This window comes from Pseudophryne corroboree, chromosome 7 (assembly GCF_028390025.1).
Source record: "Pseudophryne corroboree isolate aPseCor3 chromosome 7, aPseCor3.hap2, whole genome shotgun sequence".
Taxonomy (NCBI): Eukaryota; Metazoa; Chordata; class Amphibia; order Anura; family Myobatrachidae; genus Pseudophryne; species Pseudophryne corroboree.
In genome coordinates this window covers 427,625,172-427,641,698 of record NC_086450.1, presented here as the reverse complement: position 1 = coordinate 427,641,698, position 16,527 = coordinate 427,625,172, and the positions used below count along the sequence as shown (strand labels likewise).

Genomic DNA, 16,527 nt, shown 5'->3' with positions numbered 1-16,527 from the left:
TTTAGAGTCAATGGGGTAAATGTATGAAGCAGTGATAACAGTGGAGAAGTGAGCTAGTGGAGAAGTTGCCCATGGCAACCAGTCAGCATTGAAGTAACATGTATAATTTGCATACTATAAAATTATACAGAGCCGCTGACTGGTTGCCATGGGCAACTTCTCCACTGGCTCACTTCTCCACTCTTATCATTGCTTCATACATTTACCCCATTATGACTTACGTCCGTTTTTTTGTCAAACTCATGAGCTACGGCTGTTGAGGCAACAGCCACTGCCACTGCCGCTGATGCTGCTGCTCGGCTCTGCCGGTTGCGTGGCTCCTCCTTCCTGTCAGCTGGTAGGTTCACAAAATCCGGAGCTGCCACTGGCTGTGTGCACTCTGCAGGGAACAAACCTGCCCGGCCGTGAATGGCTCCAAACTTCCAACCTGCAAGAGGATGGTATTGGTTGGTCTTGCCTGACAGTGTCTATGTGGTGTTTTGGAAAAATTTAAGGACAGAAGGAATATAAATGCATCACACAGAGTCAGAAATCTGTTCAGACAGTGACGGGGAGGAAAGGTCAGTTGTCATACATGCACACGGGGGTAAGATTTTAGCACGGGAAAAGTGCAGGAGACATGCCACAAAAACCCACCAAAATCCTGGGTGCCACGTTTCAGTTCCTCCAAATACATCACTTTCTTCCTTACAACACAGCCATAGCTTTGGCCTATTCGATCCATAGTGCAGCATGAAAATTCACAAAGATAGTTAGAGGTCTGTGAAGCCATATACACTAATTCTCCCATAGCTGGGACGTATTCATCTTATAGGACTTAAGGGCAGGACTTGTCTTTCTTATTCGCAATCAACGAATAGGAAAAAAATAGGTCATCCACTGACTGACTATCTACCTGGACATGCTCAATAGCCATGGCCCACAGTCTTAGACCACAGCCAGGCCCAACGCTACCCACTCAGCAAAGGGATGCAGTGCAGGTAGGCGCCAGGCTTGAGAGGCGCTCTCCCTGCCCTGCATCCCCGTTGCTGTGCCGCCTGTCCCCCCTGCTGCTGCAGGCTGCTGCGCCTGTCACACGGTGACAGGCAGCGGCGCCGGCAGCTTTAAGCGTCCTCTACCCCTCTCTAACTGTGTGACAGCGCGCAGTATTTACTCACTGTGCAGGAAGACCCAAAAAGGGGACGGAGCTACACGGAACGGAGGGGCAGAGCTACAAGGGACCAGGCTGATCATGAGGAGGAACAGGAGGATGGACAGCTGCGGCCAGCCAGACTTCCTTTTGGTAAGAAGATGTAAAGAGAGTGAGTGAGCTTGAGAAAGTGTGTGTGTGTGTGTGTGTGTGTGTGTGTGTGTGTGTGTGTGTGTATCTGTGTGTATATCTGTATGTGTGTGTGTGTGTGTGTGTGTGTGTATCTGTTTGTGTATGTGTGTATGTATATGTGTGTATGTATTATGTGTGTATGTATTATGTGTGTATGTGTGACTGGGTGGGCAAAATCTGTGTAAGTGGCACTACCACAGGTGGAATTTTGTGTAAGCGGCACTATTGCAGGGAGGATTTTGCGTAAGTGGCACTACTACAGAAGGTATTTTGTGTAAGCGGCACTACTAAGGGGGTATTTTGTGTAAGCGGCACTACTACAGGGGGGATTTTGTGTAAGCGGCACTACTACAATGGGCATTTTGTGTAAGCGGCACTACTACAGGGGGATTTGGTGTAAGCGGCACTACTACAGAGGGCATTTTGTGTAAGCGGCACTACTACAATGGGCATTTTGTGTAAGCGGCACTACTACAGGGGGATTTTGTGTAAGCAGCACTACTACAGAGGGCATTTTGGGTAAGCGGCACTACTACAGGGGGATTTTGTGTAAGCGGCACTACTACAGGGGGATTTTGTGTATGCGGCACTACTACAGGGGGCATTTTGTGTAAGCGGCACTACTACAGGGTGGATTTTGTGTAAGCGGCACTACTACAGGGTGGATTTTGTGTAAGCAGCACTACTACAGGGTGGGATTTTGTGTAAGCGGCACTACTACAGGGTGGATTTTGTGTAAGCGGCACTACTAAGGGGGCATTTTGTGTAAGCAGCACTACTACAGGGTGGGATTTTGTGTAAGCGGCACTACTACAGGGGGGATTTTGTGTAAGCGACACTACTACAGGGGGGATTTTGTGTAAGTGGCACTACTACAGGGGGGATTTTGTGTAAGCGGCACTACTACAGGGGGAATTTTGTGTAAGTGGCACTACTACAGGGGGAATTTTGTGTATAAGAAGCACTACTAGGTGCGGTGTTACGTGAATAAGATTGTGTTACTGTGGCATAATTTGAAATGGGGGTACTATTGTGTGGCCATGCCCGTTCTGTGTAAGACCACATCCCTTTTTCGGTGTGCACCAAAGACTGTCCCTTTGTAAAGTATGGGAGGGCGCAAATTTATAGTTTGCAGGGGTGCGCTGAACACCCTAGCACCGGCCCTGACCACAGCCCCAAAGTGCCTAGTAGAAAATTGGTGTTTGGTTCAGTTTCTGGCAAGATTTGGTTATGCTATGTTAGGTTAAATGGGGTCTATTCATGAAGCAGTGAAAAGTGAGCCAGTGGAGAAGTTGCCCATGGCAGCCAATCAGAATTGACGTAACAATTATAATTTGCATACTATACAATTGTACTGAGCTGCTGATAGGTTGCCATGGGCAACTTCTCCACAGGCTCACTTATCCACTCTTTTCACTGCTTCATGAATAGACCGCTATAGGCACTTAACATAAAGTAGGTAAAGGGACCCGACATATGCTAGGTCACATCAGTCCGCCTACTGCCCCGCCACTCTGTACTGCCTCCTCCCCGCTATATACTTTACCCTTGCTGGTGCAGAGCGGCCCTCTGGCCAAGATCAGTCCAATAGCTCTAGAGTGGGAGCCGTTGGAGGTACGGCACGCTCCCCTGCTCCCACTGTGCATGCATATGGGAGAAGCACAGACCTTAGCAGTTTATGATATAGATATCCAGGACTACAAATGGAGATGACACTGTCCTCAGCAATATGAGTAGTACATCTTGTGTTTGTAATTAGTCAGCCCCACAAATGGTCATACCCTCTATACAACAGCTCTTCTTTCATTATGTTATTGGGGAAATAGGTAGTTGGTGAGGACTGTGCAGTAAAATAATTAACATTGGAATAAAATAAATAAAAAATAAATGAAAATAGACAAGATCATTTAGAAAAAGCACAAACATAGGGCTCTTTTTTCCACAAGGGGACAGCACTAAATCCCTTTATGTGGATCTCAAGACTGGAACATCTCTGGACCTAGCGCCCTGTATATATCACATTCTGCCACGGGTGTGGATTCAAAGATCAACAATAACTAGGTTGGCACCAGATGGTTATATTCAATGGACAACAGGCTCAAAAGGTCGACACTTGATTGGTCAACAATGTCTAGGTCGATATGGTTAATCGATCAATCTGAGGAAAAGTCGATATGACAATGGTCAACACCCAAATGGTCAACACATGATTTTTATTGTTATTTTAGCCCAAATCTAACCCTAAACCTAACCCTCCAACTAGTGCCTAGCCCTAACCATTTCCCCAGTGCCTAACCCTATGCATTTCCCCATTGCCTAACCCTAACCATCCCATACCCTTACTCTAACCGTCCCAGAAGTGCCTAACCCTAACTGTCCCCCAGTGCCAAACCCTAACCGTCCCCTCCCATAGCCTAACACTAACCATCCTTCAAGTACCTAACCCCAACTGTCCCACCATGGACCAATCAAGTGTCGACCCTTTGACTATGTCGACCTATTGACTTGATCTTTTGGTGTCTGTCAGTGTCAACCTAATGAGTGTCAACATTTTATTGGCGACCTTCCATCCAGATACCATCTGCTACCAGCACTGACCTTTTTGCAGCCCTTCTAATGACTGCAGCCGGATGATATCTCCTTTATGGAAACTCAGAAAACTCTTGTCTTCCGTTACATAATTCTGCACAGCGACCACATAGTTGGAATCCTGAAATAAAATAAGAAAAACAAAAATTACAGATTTTGCTGCAGAAATAGAAAAAAAATATTCTGTGTGTAGTAAGATAAACAAAAATGTATAGATTCTTCTGAAGACGATTCATATTGCAGAAAGACAGATACGGAGCACCATGTGTCCTGATTTTCTCAGGACAGTCCCCTTTTTACCTACTAAAGTCTTCAACCCCCAACTGTTTCTCCATAATATAAAATAAGGAACCCAATTTAGGAGGATAAGTGGGATTGGGTTCTTCTTACAGCTGTTTTGGTAATTTGGGACCTAAAGGGAAGCATGGAGTGGATTTTATAGCACGAGCAAACTTCAGGTTATAGTGTCGTCCCGGTCTTTGTATTACTAAAATCTGGGAGCACTAGAGAGATGCAAAGATAAAACTGGAGCCCAATGAAGACATCAATGGAAGGTGTCTAAAAGTCCCCTACACCAATTACAGAGGAAGCCCGGAGATGTATCTCTGAAGGCTGAAGCCCTACCACTTGGGAACCTTTCACCAAACATCCTGCAGTAAGTATAACACCCTGGGTCTGAGACACCTACTTAGCCCAACACTCGATACTCACCTTTTTCAGCTCCGTCAAGAAGCAATCTATCATGCTCTTCACCTGGCTGGACCGCGAGGAGAAGAGTATAAGCTTCTCATTGGTCAGGTTGAACTCCAGCATGTTCTTGGAAAGAACAGTGACAAACATGATGTCTGTGTAACTACAAAGACAAAGAATAAAGAACATAATGACATTATATGAGAGCACATTCAGGTGGTGAGAGGATAAGTCACATGACTTCCTTTCTGCAGTGCATTGCATGTTGCTAAGACAAATACGTCTGCACAGCTGGACATCAAATCTACGGGCGGAGTCCGAGTTGGACGCGGCGGCTGTTACGTCCAGCTGCTGCAGCCTGCTTACTACCTTATGCTAATACGAGTATCCGCCCCATCTCCATGCGGTTGGCCGGCCCACAAATTGCTTTCTCTGCAGCCATATTCAGTAGTCTCTGGAAGTACACTAACACAATGCTAGGTGCAAAGCTGACTGAAGCAGGCTGCCCATGTCTGTCTGCATGTTCCAAAGGAGCACGGAAGTCTGCCTAGAAACCCATGACACTAGCGCGAGATGGATTAGTTCTGTGCAATCGCATGGTAGCCACCCAGTTGCTTCCCAGTAACACCCCCATCCATGTGCGTTTGCATGGTGCAGCGGATTCACGGGCCCAGTCTGCATTTGGACGCTTCCAGTTCCAATGTGTCCATCATCCTTCAGTAGCGCAATCAAAAACTAATAGTTCAGCGTATGGAAGAAGCTGGGCAAAAGCAGTCAAAGCTTTAGTGATAGTTATGCCCTCTAGTGGCAACTATCTCTATCCTGCTAAACCCTCCACACAAGTGTTTTCCAAACTCCGCCCTGAAAGAACCCAAACAGTTCTATCAGGCCTGGTTTTAAGGATATCCATGCTTGAACACAGGTGATTTCATTTGTACCTCATACATTTTTTATTTAATCATCTGTGTTCAAAATGGAGGTTGTTTAATCTTAGACTGTTAGGGGTTTGTATGGACCATGTTTGGGAAATACTGATCTACACTCATCCGAGGGCTGGTAGATAGATAAATGGCCGACAAGAACAACAATGGGCCCAGTAAAGAGGGGAAAATCCAGGGAGGTGTGGTCACTGCTGCTAAAAAAAAAAGGAGGCATTAGCAGGCACACAGGTAGACACTTGGGGACAATGGCCACCTTATCAGCTGTCCCGGGGGCCCCTGTCAAGCCATTCCAACAATCCTGGACCTGGGTAATTAGTATCGGCACCACCCACCCGCCGCTCTCAGAGCCCCTGGGTATATATGAAATATGCCCACACCTGTAACTCCTCAGGACCCTCATCTGTTCCGGGGTGGAGCCACCAGTCTTCAGCATCTTCAGGAGTTTTATCCCGGTATGAGAAACTCCAAGAATCTGTACACCAGTGCCAACGCTGCCCTGTACAGGAAAACAAGCGGTCACTGAAACTATATAACAGGTGAACAGCGCTTGGGGTTCCAGGATGAATTGACATAAATATGGAATGCGTTTGGATAATAGACATGTTTAATAAAACGATTATATAAAAACAGTTAAATATCAATTGATGTGACACTATTAAATCGTAACAATATGTTCTAGTAATGTGTGAGAAGTTGCCCCATCAACCAATCAGCAGCTCTGTATCATTTTATAGTATGCAAATTATAGATGTTACGTCAGTGCTGGTTGGTTGCCATGGCTCACTTCTCCGCTCTTATCACTACTTAGTAAATGTCCCCCTTCATTCCAAGTGCTACCATTAGTTGTCTGAGTACTTCTATAAACAGCCATAGGACAGATCGTTAAGGCTGTCATTTACATATATTCCTCCAACAGTGTTCCCTCACTCGGACAAAACACTGACAATTATCCTGGTCTTGCCTCTAGGCAGCCTGTGACACAATGCCAGCACAGGGACAGGCTAACCGCTTTCCTTTTCCACATAAAAGTATAGTATAGAATTGCAGTAAAAAATTATACATTCACCAAAATGTAATTTTATCAAATGGAAGGATGTATGAAAAATGTCCAAAAATTTACTAGAATTACTAAATAACCTAATAAGACCCAGTGCAGTTGGAGGCCACAAATCGACTGCTAGTCAGTGACTACAAAGTTTAGACACAGCCCAAGAATGATGTAAAATACAGCAGCAGCCAACTGATTTAGGGGTCTATTCATGAAGCAGTGAAAAGAGTGGAGAAGTGAGCGAGAAGTTGATCATGGCAACCAATCAGTACTGAAGTAACATTTATAATTTGCATACTATAAAATTATACAGAGCAGCTGAATGGTTGCCATGGGCAACTTCTCCACTGGCTCACTTCTCCACTGTTTTCACTGCTTCTTGAATAGACCCCTTAATTGGTGTAACTTGTACCCCTGCCGCCAGCTGACATCTTATTAGTTACTGTAACTGATCACTAATTACTACTCTCTGCTCCATGTTGTAGAATAAACTTCACTCTCTCTGTCTTCTTACCGCAGCTGGGAAAAGCCTGGAGAAATATACTTCCCACTCTTCTCGGGCGGCCGTTACAACCTTCTTCTTCACGGTCTCATCTGCGATGGCGTTCAAGGAATCTACCCTGTGTTCCGCTGCAGAGATGAAACGCAGACTTATCAGACAGAAAAGCTCTGATTGTATTTCTAGCTGGGAATAGAGTTTCACGAGAAGACCACAGGCCATGCTGACTCTATGTTACTGCTACAAGTCATGCTGGCCTGCATACTATTCCACTGCTGTCTGCTGAGACATCTGCAACTTATGTCTTAAATGGAATACATACTATTTACCAGCGGGCAGGATGCCGGCTGTCAAGATCCCAACAGCGGCATTCCGCCCGTCAGAATGCCGGCAGCGGGGCAAGCGCTAAGAGTCCCCTTGCGGGCTCTGTGGCACGCTGCGCTCTCCACAGGTTCTATTCTCACTCTACGGGTGTTGCGGGCTCCCACGAGTGGGCATAGGCCCTGGGCACCATTGGCATTGTTGGCTGTTGGGATTCTGGCATTGGTATCCTGATCGCCGGGATCCTGACAGCCGGCAAATTGATTGCATCCCGCCTTAAACATCCATATGCCTAAGTGTTCTTACTGCTCATTGTACAAAATACAGAGATTATGGGGCGATGTCGCAATCCTTCTAAAGAGGACAATGGATCTGTTGCCCATGGCAACTAATCATTTTATAGAATGTACTAGATGGATTGCTATGGGCAGCACCGCCACTTGTAATCTTTAGAAGGTTTGATACATTTCCCCCATCTCCTATTATTGAAATCTGGACTTGGGAGTCACATGACTTGTAACTCAGTAACTATTTTAGGTTGGAGTATTCCAAAGAGATGCTAATGAAAACGCATCTGTGACATATAGTGGGTAGATAGATCAAAGCTTGGAGAGAAATAAAAGGGACTATAAATTAAGCCTTTGAGAGAGATAAAGTGGTTGATGATAAAGTACCAGCTTCTAACTGCCATGTTACAGGCAGTGTTTGAAAATGACAGAAGCTGATTGGTCGGTACTTTTATCTCTCGCCAAGCATTGGTTAGTGATAGGCAACACATGATACACCTCGGGAGCCACAATAACCTTCAAAATGGTTGCGGTCCCTAAGTCTCAGGTAATATTGGTGCGTAGCCACCTCCTCCCACAGCCTCCTCTGCTACACCATGCCCCCACACCACCTCATTTACCAAGCCACGCCCCGCTGTGCTGACCTGGCTACCCCAACCCAGAGGGGTCAGCCAGAAAGTTGTCAGCTATGGTGCATGTGGCCCTAATGTCACCTGTTTCATATCACTGATATAAACACTGCATAAGTATTGTTTTATTTCCATGTGACCACTGACATCAGTACTTTCATATGTGCTACTGTTGCTCTGAGTTACTTCAAAAGAAATATACTTCATAAGATTAAGGGGCTCATTTATCAATGAGTTTCAGCTATTTAAAGCTCGTTGTGCATGATTAGTGGTGCTCCAGCCAATCAGCTCCTGTCAATTTTCAAACATGTGACAGTTAGGAGCTGATTGGCTGGAGCACTATTTATCATACACAACAAGATTTAAATAGCTGAAACTCATTGTTAAATGGGCCCCTAAGAAAGAAAGAGAGGGAGAGACATTATGGTGTAAATTTACTAAGATGGGAGTTCTATTTAAGATGGGATGTTGCCCATAGCAGCAACCAAGCAGATTCCAGATATTATCTTCTAGAAGGTGCTAGATAAATGAGAAGTAGAATCTGATTGGTTGCTATGGGCAACATCCCATCTTAAATAGAACTCTCATCTTAGTAAATTTACTCCTATGTGTGTAGATCATCGAGAGAAGACAGTAGGCGAGCATTCGTTAGTCAGCTGCTGGTCAGCTACAGCTCCCAGTATGCTTTGCAAAATCACACAGAGCAAAAATAGTAAAATAATAAAGAAACTAGACATAAGAGGTTTTCTGCAATGACAGTGATGTGATGTGTAACATAGAGGCCCAGCTCACCGAGTAAAGACCGCATTCTCTGCCTCTCCTCCTTAGTGATCCTGATGCAGCTCTCGGACAGAGTGTCACTGATGACCTGAGGTAATAGAGGGGTACAGTGGTTAACGATCGGCGGCGGATAGGAAGGGGATGAAGAGCTCATCACCAAAATGTGTATGAGGAAAATTTGCCCAAATTGCATTCTGCAGCATGGTTGTGGTGCTTTATAGTATTTTGTGGGGATGTAGTTCATATGAGTAGAGAAAGACCACCTTTCTGTCAAAGTGACAGGTACCACACCCCCTTTCTCCTGGGTAACGCCTCCTTTAATATAAAATTATAGTTTGTGATATCGCTTTTATATAAAATTTAATATAAAATTTATAGAGTTTGATATTAAACTGTATTAAAAGATAATGGCTTTGAAAAGAGTGTCACGTAACACCAGTCGCAGAATACGCCATAAAGCTGTATCACAAAACAGCTTGTGATGAAAAAATTCACTATTTTGACTTTACCAGCCTGTACCCTTTTGTTAACAAAACATTACACAGTGTTATAGTTCTCACATTCCAGCAGTTGAAACTTCATGCATGGCACATATGGTACTATTTAAAAATCATACTATGTCATACATGGTACTGGTTTAAAAAGCATATTGATTTTTATGTCCGTGTCCATTTTCTTAGATGCACGGAAGCGTCACACATGGCACTGATTTAAAAAGCATATTGATTTTAATGACCATGCATGATTAATGATGACAGCGCAAATTTCAAAATTTGACATTCTCACACGTTATGTTTTGCAAACATATGTAGAAACAGCGTATTTGGTTTTAAATTGAAGAATATTTAAAAAGCTTAACTGTATATTACAACATATATATCATTGCATACATGACATATGTTACTGTGTGTTAAATAGCACTAATAAGTTTATCTTTATTGTGGCCGATCGCTGAACTTTGATTGCAAGCAGACATGACCAGACTTGTCGGTATTACAGCATGACATGTCCAGACCTGTATATTAACGAAAAAAGATTTACACCAAATACCACATATTACTGTGTATTAAACCATTTATATCGCTGCATACAGAACATATATTACTGTGTATTACAGAGTGTATAGCACTGTATACAGACCACATATTACAGTGTATTACAACGTGTATAACGCTGCAAGCATACCACATATTACTGTGTATTAAACCGTTTATATCGCGGCATACATGCCATATGTTACTGTGTATTAAACAGTGTGTATATCGCTGCATACAGAACATATATTACTGTGTATTACAGAGTGTATAGCACTGTATACAGACCACATATTACAGTGTATTACAATGCGTATAACGCTGCAAGCATACCACATATTACTGTGTATTAAACCGTTTATATCGCTGCCTAACATAGATTACTGTTTATTACAACATATATATATAGCTGCATACATGCCATATGTTACTGTGTATTAAACAGTGTGCATATCGCTGCATACAGACCACATATTACAGTGTATTACAGAGTGTATAGCACTGTATACAGACCACATATTACAGTGTATTACAACGTGTATAACGCTGCAAGCATACCACATATTACTGTGTATTAAACCGTTTATATCGCTGCATACAAGCCATATGTTACTGTGTATTAAACAGTGTGTATATCGCTGCATACATGCCATATGTTACTGTGTATTAAACAGTGTGTATATCGCTGCATACAGACCATATATTACTGTGTATTACAGAGTGTATAGCACTGTATACAGACCAGATATTACTGGGTATTACAACGTGAATAACGCTGCAAGCATACCACATATTACTGTATATTAAACCGTTTATATAGCTGAGCACCATATATTACTGTATATTACATCATGACATGTCCAGACCTCATACAGCTCGAGGACTGAAGGTTCACCTCCCCATGTTTTAACGATGATCTAAGAACTAATGACCACAATGAGCCATGAGGTACTACATGCCTCTGTGAGATAACTAGTTAACAAATTGATGGGCGAATTGGAAATGATCTAGGAACTAATGACCACAATGAGCCATGAGGCACTACATGGCTCTGTGGCATAACTAGTTAACAAATTGATGGGCGAATATTAGAATTCTGCCTTTCCATTATCTAGGAACTAATGACCTCAATGAGTCATAAGGCACTACATGCCTCTGTGGCATAACTAGTTAACAAATTGATGGGCGGCCGAATATTAGTTTCTGTTTATAATGATTAAAACTTATTATTTAGAGGGTTACTTACCTTTTGGTAAATTGGGCTGAACAGGGTTATCCCTGATTAGTGAATACATACCAAAATGCTTACACAACCAATGAAGCAAAACTTTTTGGTAAATTGGGTTTGAACAGGGTTATCCCTGCTTAGTGAATACATACCAAGATGCTTACACAAACAATGATGCAAAACTTCTGCAGGGCATAAATATATATATATATATATATTGATTTTATTACGAATTAAACAGCATTTAGAAAATTCTAATTTATATCATACAACAGCGGGGTAGCAAATATTTTAGTATACACTGTATCAGAACCCCATAGATTTTTAATTGTCCTTGAATTGACTTACCTTGAGCTTTGTTGCTGTAAAATCACAAATGACATGTTTAAAATAAGGTAATTTTCAGGCCTGTTTCCTATATGTATACATATATATTTACAATTTCTTTATTATTGAAATGTACCTTTTGGCTGCGCATGGCAGCTGCCATTATCTCTGCTCTACCAATATTGATAAGAATTCAGCCTTTCCATTATCTAGGAACTAATGTCCTCAATAAGCCATGAGGCACTACTTTGATATAACAAAATGCTTACATCAACAATGAAGCAAAACAGTTGCAGGGCATGCAGGTATGTGTAGTTCAACAACAGCTCGAGGACTGAAGGTTCACCTCCCCATGTTTTAAAGATGATCTAGGAACTAATGACCACAATGAGCCATAAGGCACTACATGCCTCTGTGGCATAACTAGTTAACAAATTCATGGGCGAATTGGATATGATCTAGGAACTAATGACCACTATGAGCCATGAGGCACCACATGGCTCTGTGGCATAACTAGTTAACAAATTGATGGTTGAATATTAGAATTCTGCCTATCCATTATCTAGGAACTAATTACCTCAATGAGCCATGAGGCACTACATGCCTCTGTGGCATAACTAGTTAACAAATTGATGGGCGAAATCATTCATTTTTGGTCGATGCGGGCTGCGTTTGTTCGGGTTGATACAGCCGTGATGTATCCACATAGCCAACGGACTAGCATTATTCTTTAGGCTGTTATGTCCGATCGAGGGCGTTACAAATTGTTAGTTCGCCGTTTCAGCGATGATTGTGCGAATTGTTGTTTTGCCCAATTATGCTAGGACAGTGCATTAGCGCATCTGTAACATTGCAACTTGGTAAGCTAATGGGATTGATATATATGAATGGTATTGAATGTGAATTAAAAAAACAAAACAAATCAATTCTAGGGAACAGGCTATATAATAGGTAGCATGTATCACCATCCCAAGGTTGTGATAATCCCCAGGGCAATTCAACTGGATATTTATCCTATAATTTGGGTATAATTTTTAAACAAATAATACTATGTGATCATGTGCAATCTGACTATCTGCACCAGTATTATGTGTTCCAGAATCATAATATATATGATAAATATATAGATTTAAATAAGATACCGTATTCTCACACTGACATACATATGAAAATCGATAATAAGCAGTTCCGGCTACTGTAATCCTTTATATGATGATTTTGGTATATACACATATACTACAGGTCACTACAAAGATATGAATCATGATATATAAGATCGCTAAACAAAACAAGAGATCTGTAATGATTTCTGACTAACTAGTTAACTCAGTATACAGTAATCATATAGGTCCCTGTGTCATATAGATATGTGCTTGGCATAAATATTTCCAAACGTTCCTAAATCTAAGATGTTTCATGCATGTTATAACACTAAATATTGTAAATAGAATATCAACATGACAGATGATATAACTGAATTTATCATGATGAATCTTATATATTCCTATATTTTACTAATGTAATACCCTTATGGGGGTATCATTTTTAAACAAATAATACTATGTGATCATGGGCAATCTTACTATCTACACCAGTATTATGTGTTCCAGAATCATAATATATTTGATAAATATATATCGTTTAAATAAGACACAGATGAGTTAAATTGAATAGTAACAATACTCGTATTTTATGTTGGTAATAATGTAACGGGCTATTTTAACATAACAGATCCTATTTAGGAAAATGATGACATGATATGCCTAGTGACCTAATAGTTATTAAAACTTTTTACTGTAAATATAATGTTTGTGCATGCATACACCATGAGATATGTACTTCTATTAAGCACAAACAAGCATATTGGCATTCTACTCTAACATTTAGGGTAAAAGATTAGAATGGATCAAGGTAGCATAGCGTAAGGACAGATATAGGTTCAGCGGCCTCTTTGACAATCCATGTTATGGATATGAAGTAAACCCACCATTAATAAGCATTAAAAAGGATATCAAGAATATGATTTTGACATATGGCCCCAGATTTTCAAATAAAGGATGTGTAGCGTATCTCCTTATTTAATCCTAACGGAGTCATAGTATTCAACAGGCAAATGTATCTAGTTTTTTCTTTAGTGACTACTTAGTAATGTTACCACCACTTATACCTAGCTCAAACTGTTCTAGATCATAAAATTTCACCTTTTTGTGATTACTAGTGTGGAAGCGTAGAAAGTGTCACGCCAAAACTTGTAATTTTCTTCATGTTGCTTATATCTCTTTGTGTATTTTTAATGATATATACATGATCCAATATTCGTTTTTAAAAAGCATATTAGTCATGCTGATATATTTATAAACGAATGGGCCTTTAAAAAGCAGTAAATTACACCAAATGTGTGGAGCAGTTAATGAATCTTTTTTATTTCTGTTTTATTGTTATTTCTGTCAGAGAACTTCTGAGTGATATGAATATATTGGCATGCTTGACATGGTCCACAGGGATAACAGACAGATAATGATGGATTTTTCCTCTGATGCTTGGAAAAGTGACTTCTAAACAAATTATCCCGTAAATTTGTTGATATCTTCCAGATGATCTGTATGGTCTTATCAAATTCTTTCTTCAGATTATAAACAGTGTTGAGTATATATCGATATTTGTGTAATGATGCATTGATGTGTATCCACTCTTTACAGTATGTAACAATGTATCTTATTTGGCACAAGGTGCGTTCTCTTGTCTTGGATATAAGTAAGGATATACTTGAAGTTTTATTGGTTGCATTATAAGATTTCTGCAGGTTCTGTTTTTCATAGACCATCATAGTGTATATGTTTAACTAATCTTGCTCTTTTTCTATAAATTTCAACATCCGATCAATTTCTTCTGGTTCGGATATATCCTCCTTTTGGAATTGATCTCAGAGTGATGGGATAATGGGAACTGATGTGGTGTAAAATGCTGTTGGCGGACGTGGTCTTACGGAAAACAGCGGCGATGATTTCTCCAATGGCTGTTTTGGAAATCTACAAGTCATGAAAAGTATTATTATTGTGACTTATATCCGATGTAAGTTTAAGTACTAAGTCGCTATTATTAAGAAGTTTAATAATTTTTCTAAACGGGTTGATATTAACACTCTACGGGAGCGGGCAGAGGAAGGTGAGGAATCCACCTCAGATGTTATAGATTACACCAGATCAATTCTACGAAAAAAAACAAACTGAAGGAGACATACAGTCAACTAGCTGACACCACTACGTACCAGAGACTCTGATTTAATCCTACGTCCAATTTACTCATATTCTATGAAAAGCTCATTAAGTGAGGTTTTAATGGTGGAACTATAACCAAGTCTGATTTTGATTTCCTCAAAGTAATTGATCCTAATGTTTCTAAGCTGTGCTTATTGCCAAAAGTACATTAGTACTGTACATGTACATCCGGTAGACCCTTTTGTCTCTGGTACTGAAAGTATAACGGAAAAAGCCAGCATTTTTGGGGTTAAGCACTTACGAAGATTTGTATTAGTGTAATCCCATACATTTTATTCAGTATGTCCATGATATCGTGCACATACGATGGATTATCTATCAACCAATAATTTGCTATGGTACCCTTTGTGTCTTTTTTGCACTCTGTGTAGATTAAATATCATATTAATTATTGCGCTGGTTGGAGAATAGTTCAGTGAATAGCTGTACTTGGATGCATATTTGAGGGCTAGGGACAAAGTTTTTTTTCCGTAGGATTGATCTGGTGTAATCTATAACATCTGAGGTGGATTCCTCACCTTCCTCTGCCCGCTCCCGTAGAGTGTTAATATCAACCCGTCTAAAAAAATTATTAAACTTCTTAATAATAGCGACTTAGTACTTAAACTTAAATCGGATATAAGTCACAATAATAATACTTTTCATGACTTGTAGATTTCCAAAACAGCCGTTGGAGAAATCATCGCCACTGTTTTCCGTAACACCACATCCGCCAACAGCATTTTACACCACATCAGTTCCCATTATCCCGTCACTCTGAGATCAATTCCAAAAGGAGGATATATCCGAACCAGAAGAAATTGATCGGATGTTGAAATTTATAGAAAAAGAGCAAGATTAGTTAAAGATATACACTATGATGGTCTATGAAAAACAGAACCTGCAGAAATCTTATAATGCAACCAATCAAACTTCAAGTATATCCTTACTTATATCCAAGACAAGAGAACGCACCTTGTGCCAAATAAGATACATCGTTACATACTGTAAAGAGTGGATACACATCAATGTATCATTACACAAATATCGATATATACTCAACACTGTTTATGATCTGAAGAAAGAATTTGATAAGACCATGCAGATCATCTGGAAGATATCAACAAATTTACGGGATAATTTATTTAGAAGTCACTTTTCCAAGCATCAGAGGAAAAATCCATCATTATCTGTCTGTTATCCCTGTGGACCATATCAAGCATGCCAATATATTCATATCACTCAGAAGTTCTCTGACAGAAATAACAATAAAACAGAAATAAAAAAGATTCATTAACTGCTCCACACATTTGGTGTAATTTACTGCTTAATAGGCCCATTCGTTTATAAATATATCGGCATGACTAAGATGCTTTTTAAAAACGAATATTGGATCATATCCATATTAAATATCCATATCCATATCCATATTATAGTATATATCATTAAAAATACACAAAGAGATATAAGCAACATGAAGAAAATTACAAGTTTTGGCGTGACACTTTCTACGCTTCCACACTAGTAATCACAAAAAGGTGAAATTTTATGATCTAGAACAGTTTGAGCTAGGTAT

The 16,527-nt window shown here is 40.5% G+C and overlaps 1 protein-coding gene across 1 annotated transcript in view; it reads right to left on the bottom strand.

Annotated features, from left to right (window-relative positions):
- MYO15A (myosin XVA) overlaps window positions 1-16,527 on the bottom strand; it is a 192,311-nt gene that overhangs the window by 48,709 nt on the left and 127,075 nt on the right. Inside the window, exons 43-49 of the mRNA XM_063932826.1 lie at window positions 9,118-9,193; window positions 7,104-7,219; window positions 5,919-6,037; window positions 4,622-4,763; window positions 3,920-4,031; window positions 637-711; window positions 222-427 (exon numbers count right to left, since the gene is read on the bottom strand). Of these exons, the coding sequence (XP_063788896.1) occupies window positions 222-427; window positions 637-711; window positions 3,920-4,031; window positions 4,622-4,763; window positions 5,919-6,037; window positions 7,104-7,219; window positions 9,118-9,193 (846 nt within the window). The remainder of the gene's footprint in view (window positions 1-221; window positions 428-636; window positions 712-3,919; window positions 4,032-4,621; window positions 4,764-5,918; window positions 6,038-7,103; window positions 7,220-9,117; window positions 9,194-16,527) is intronic.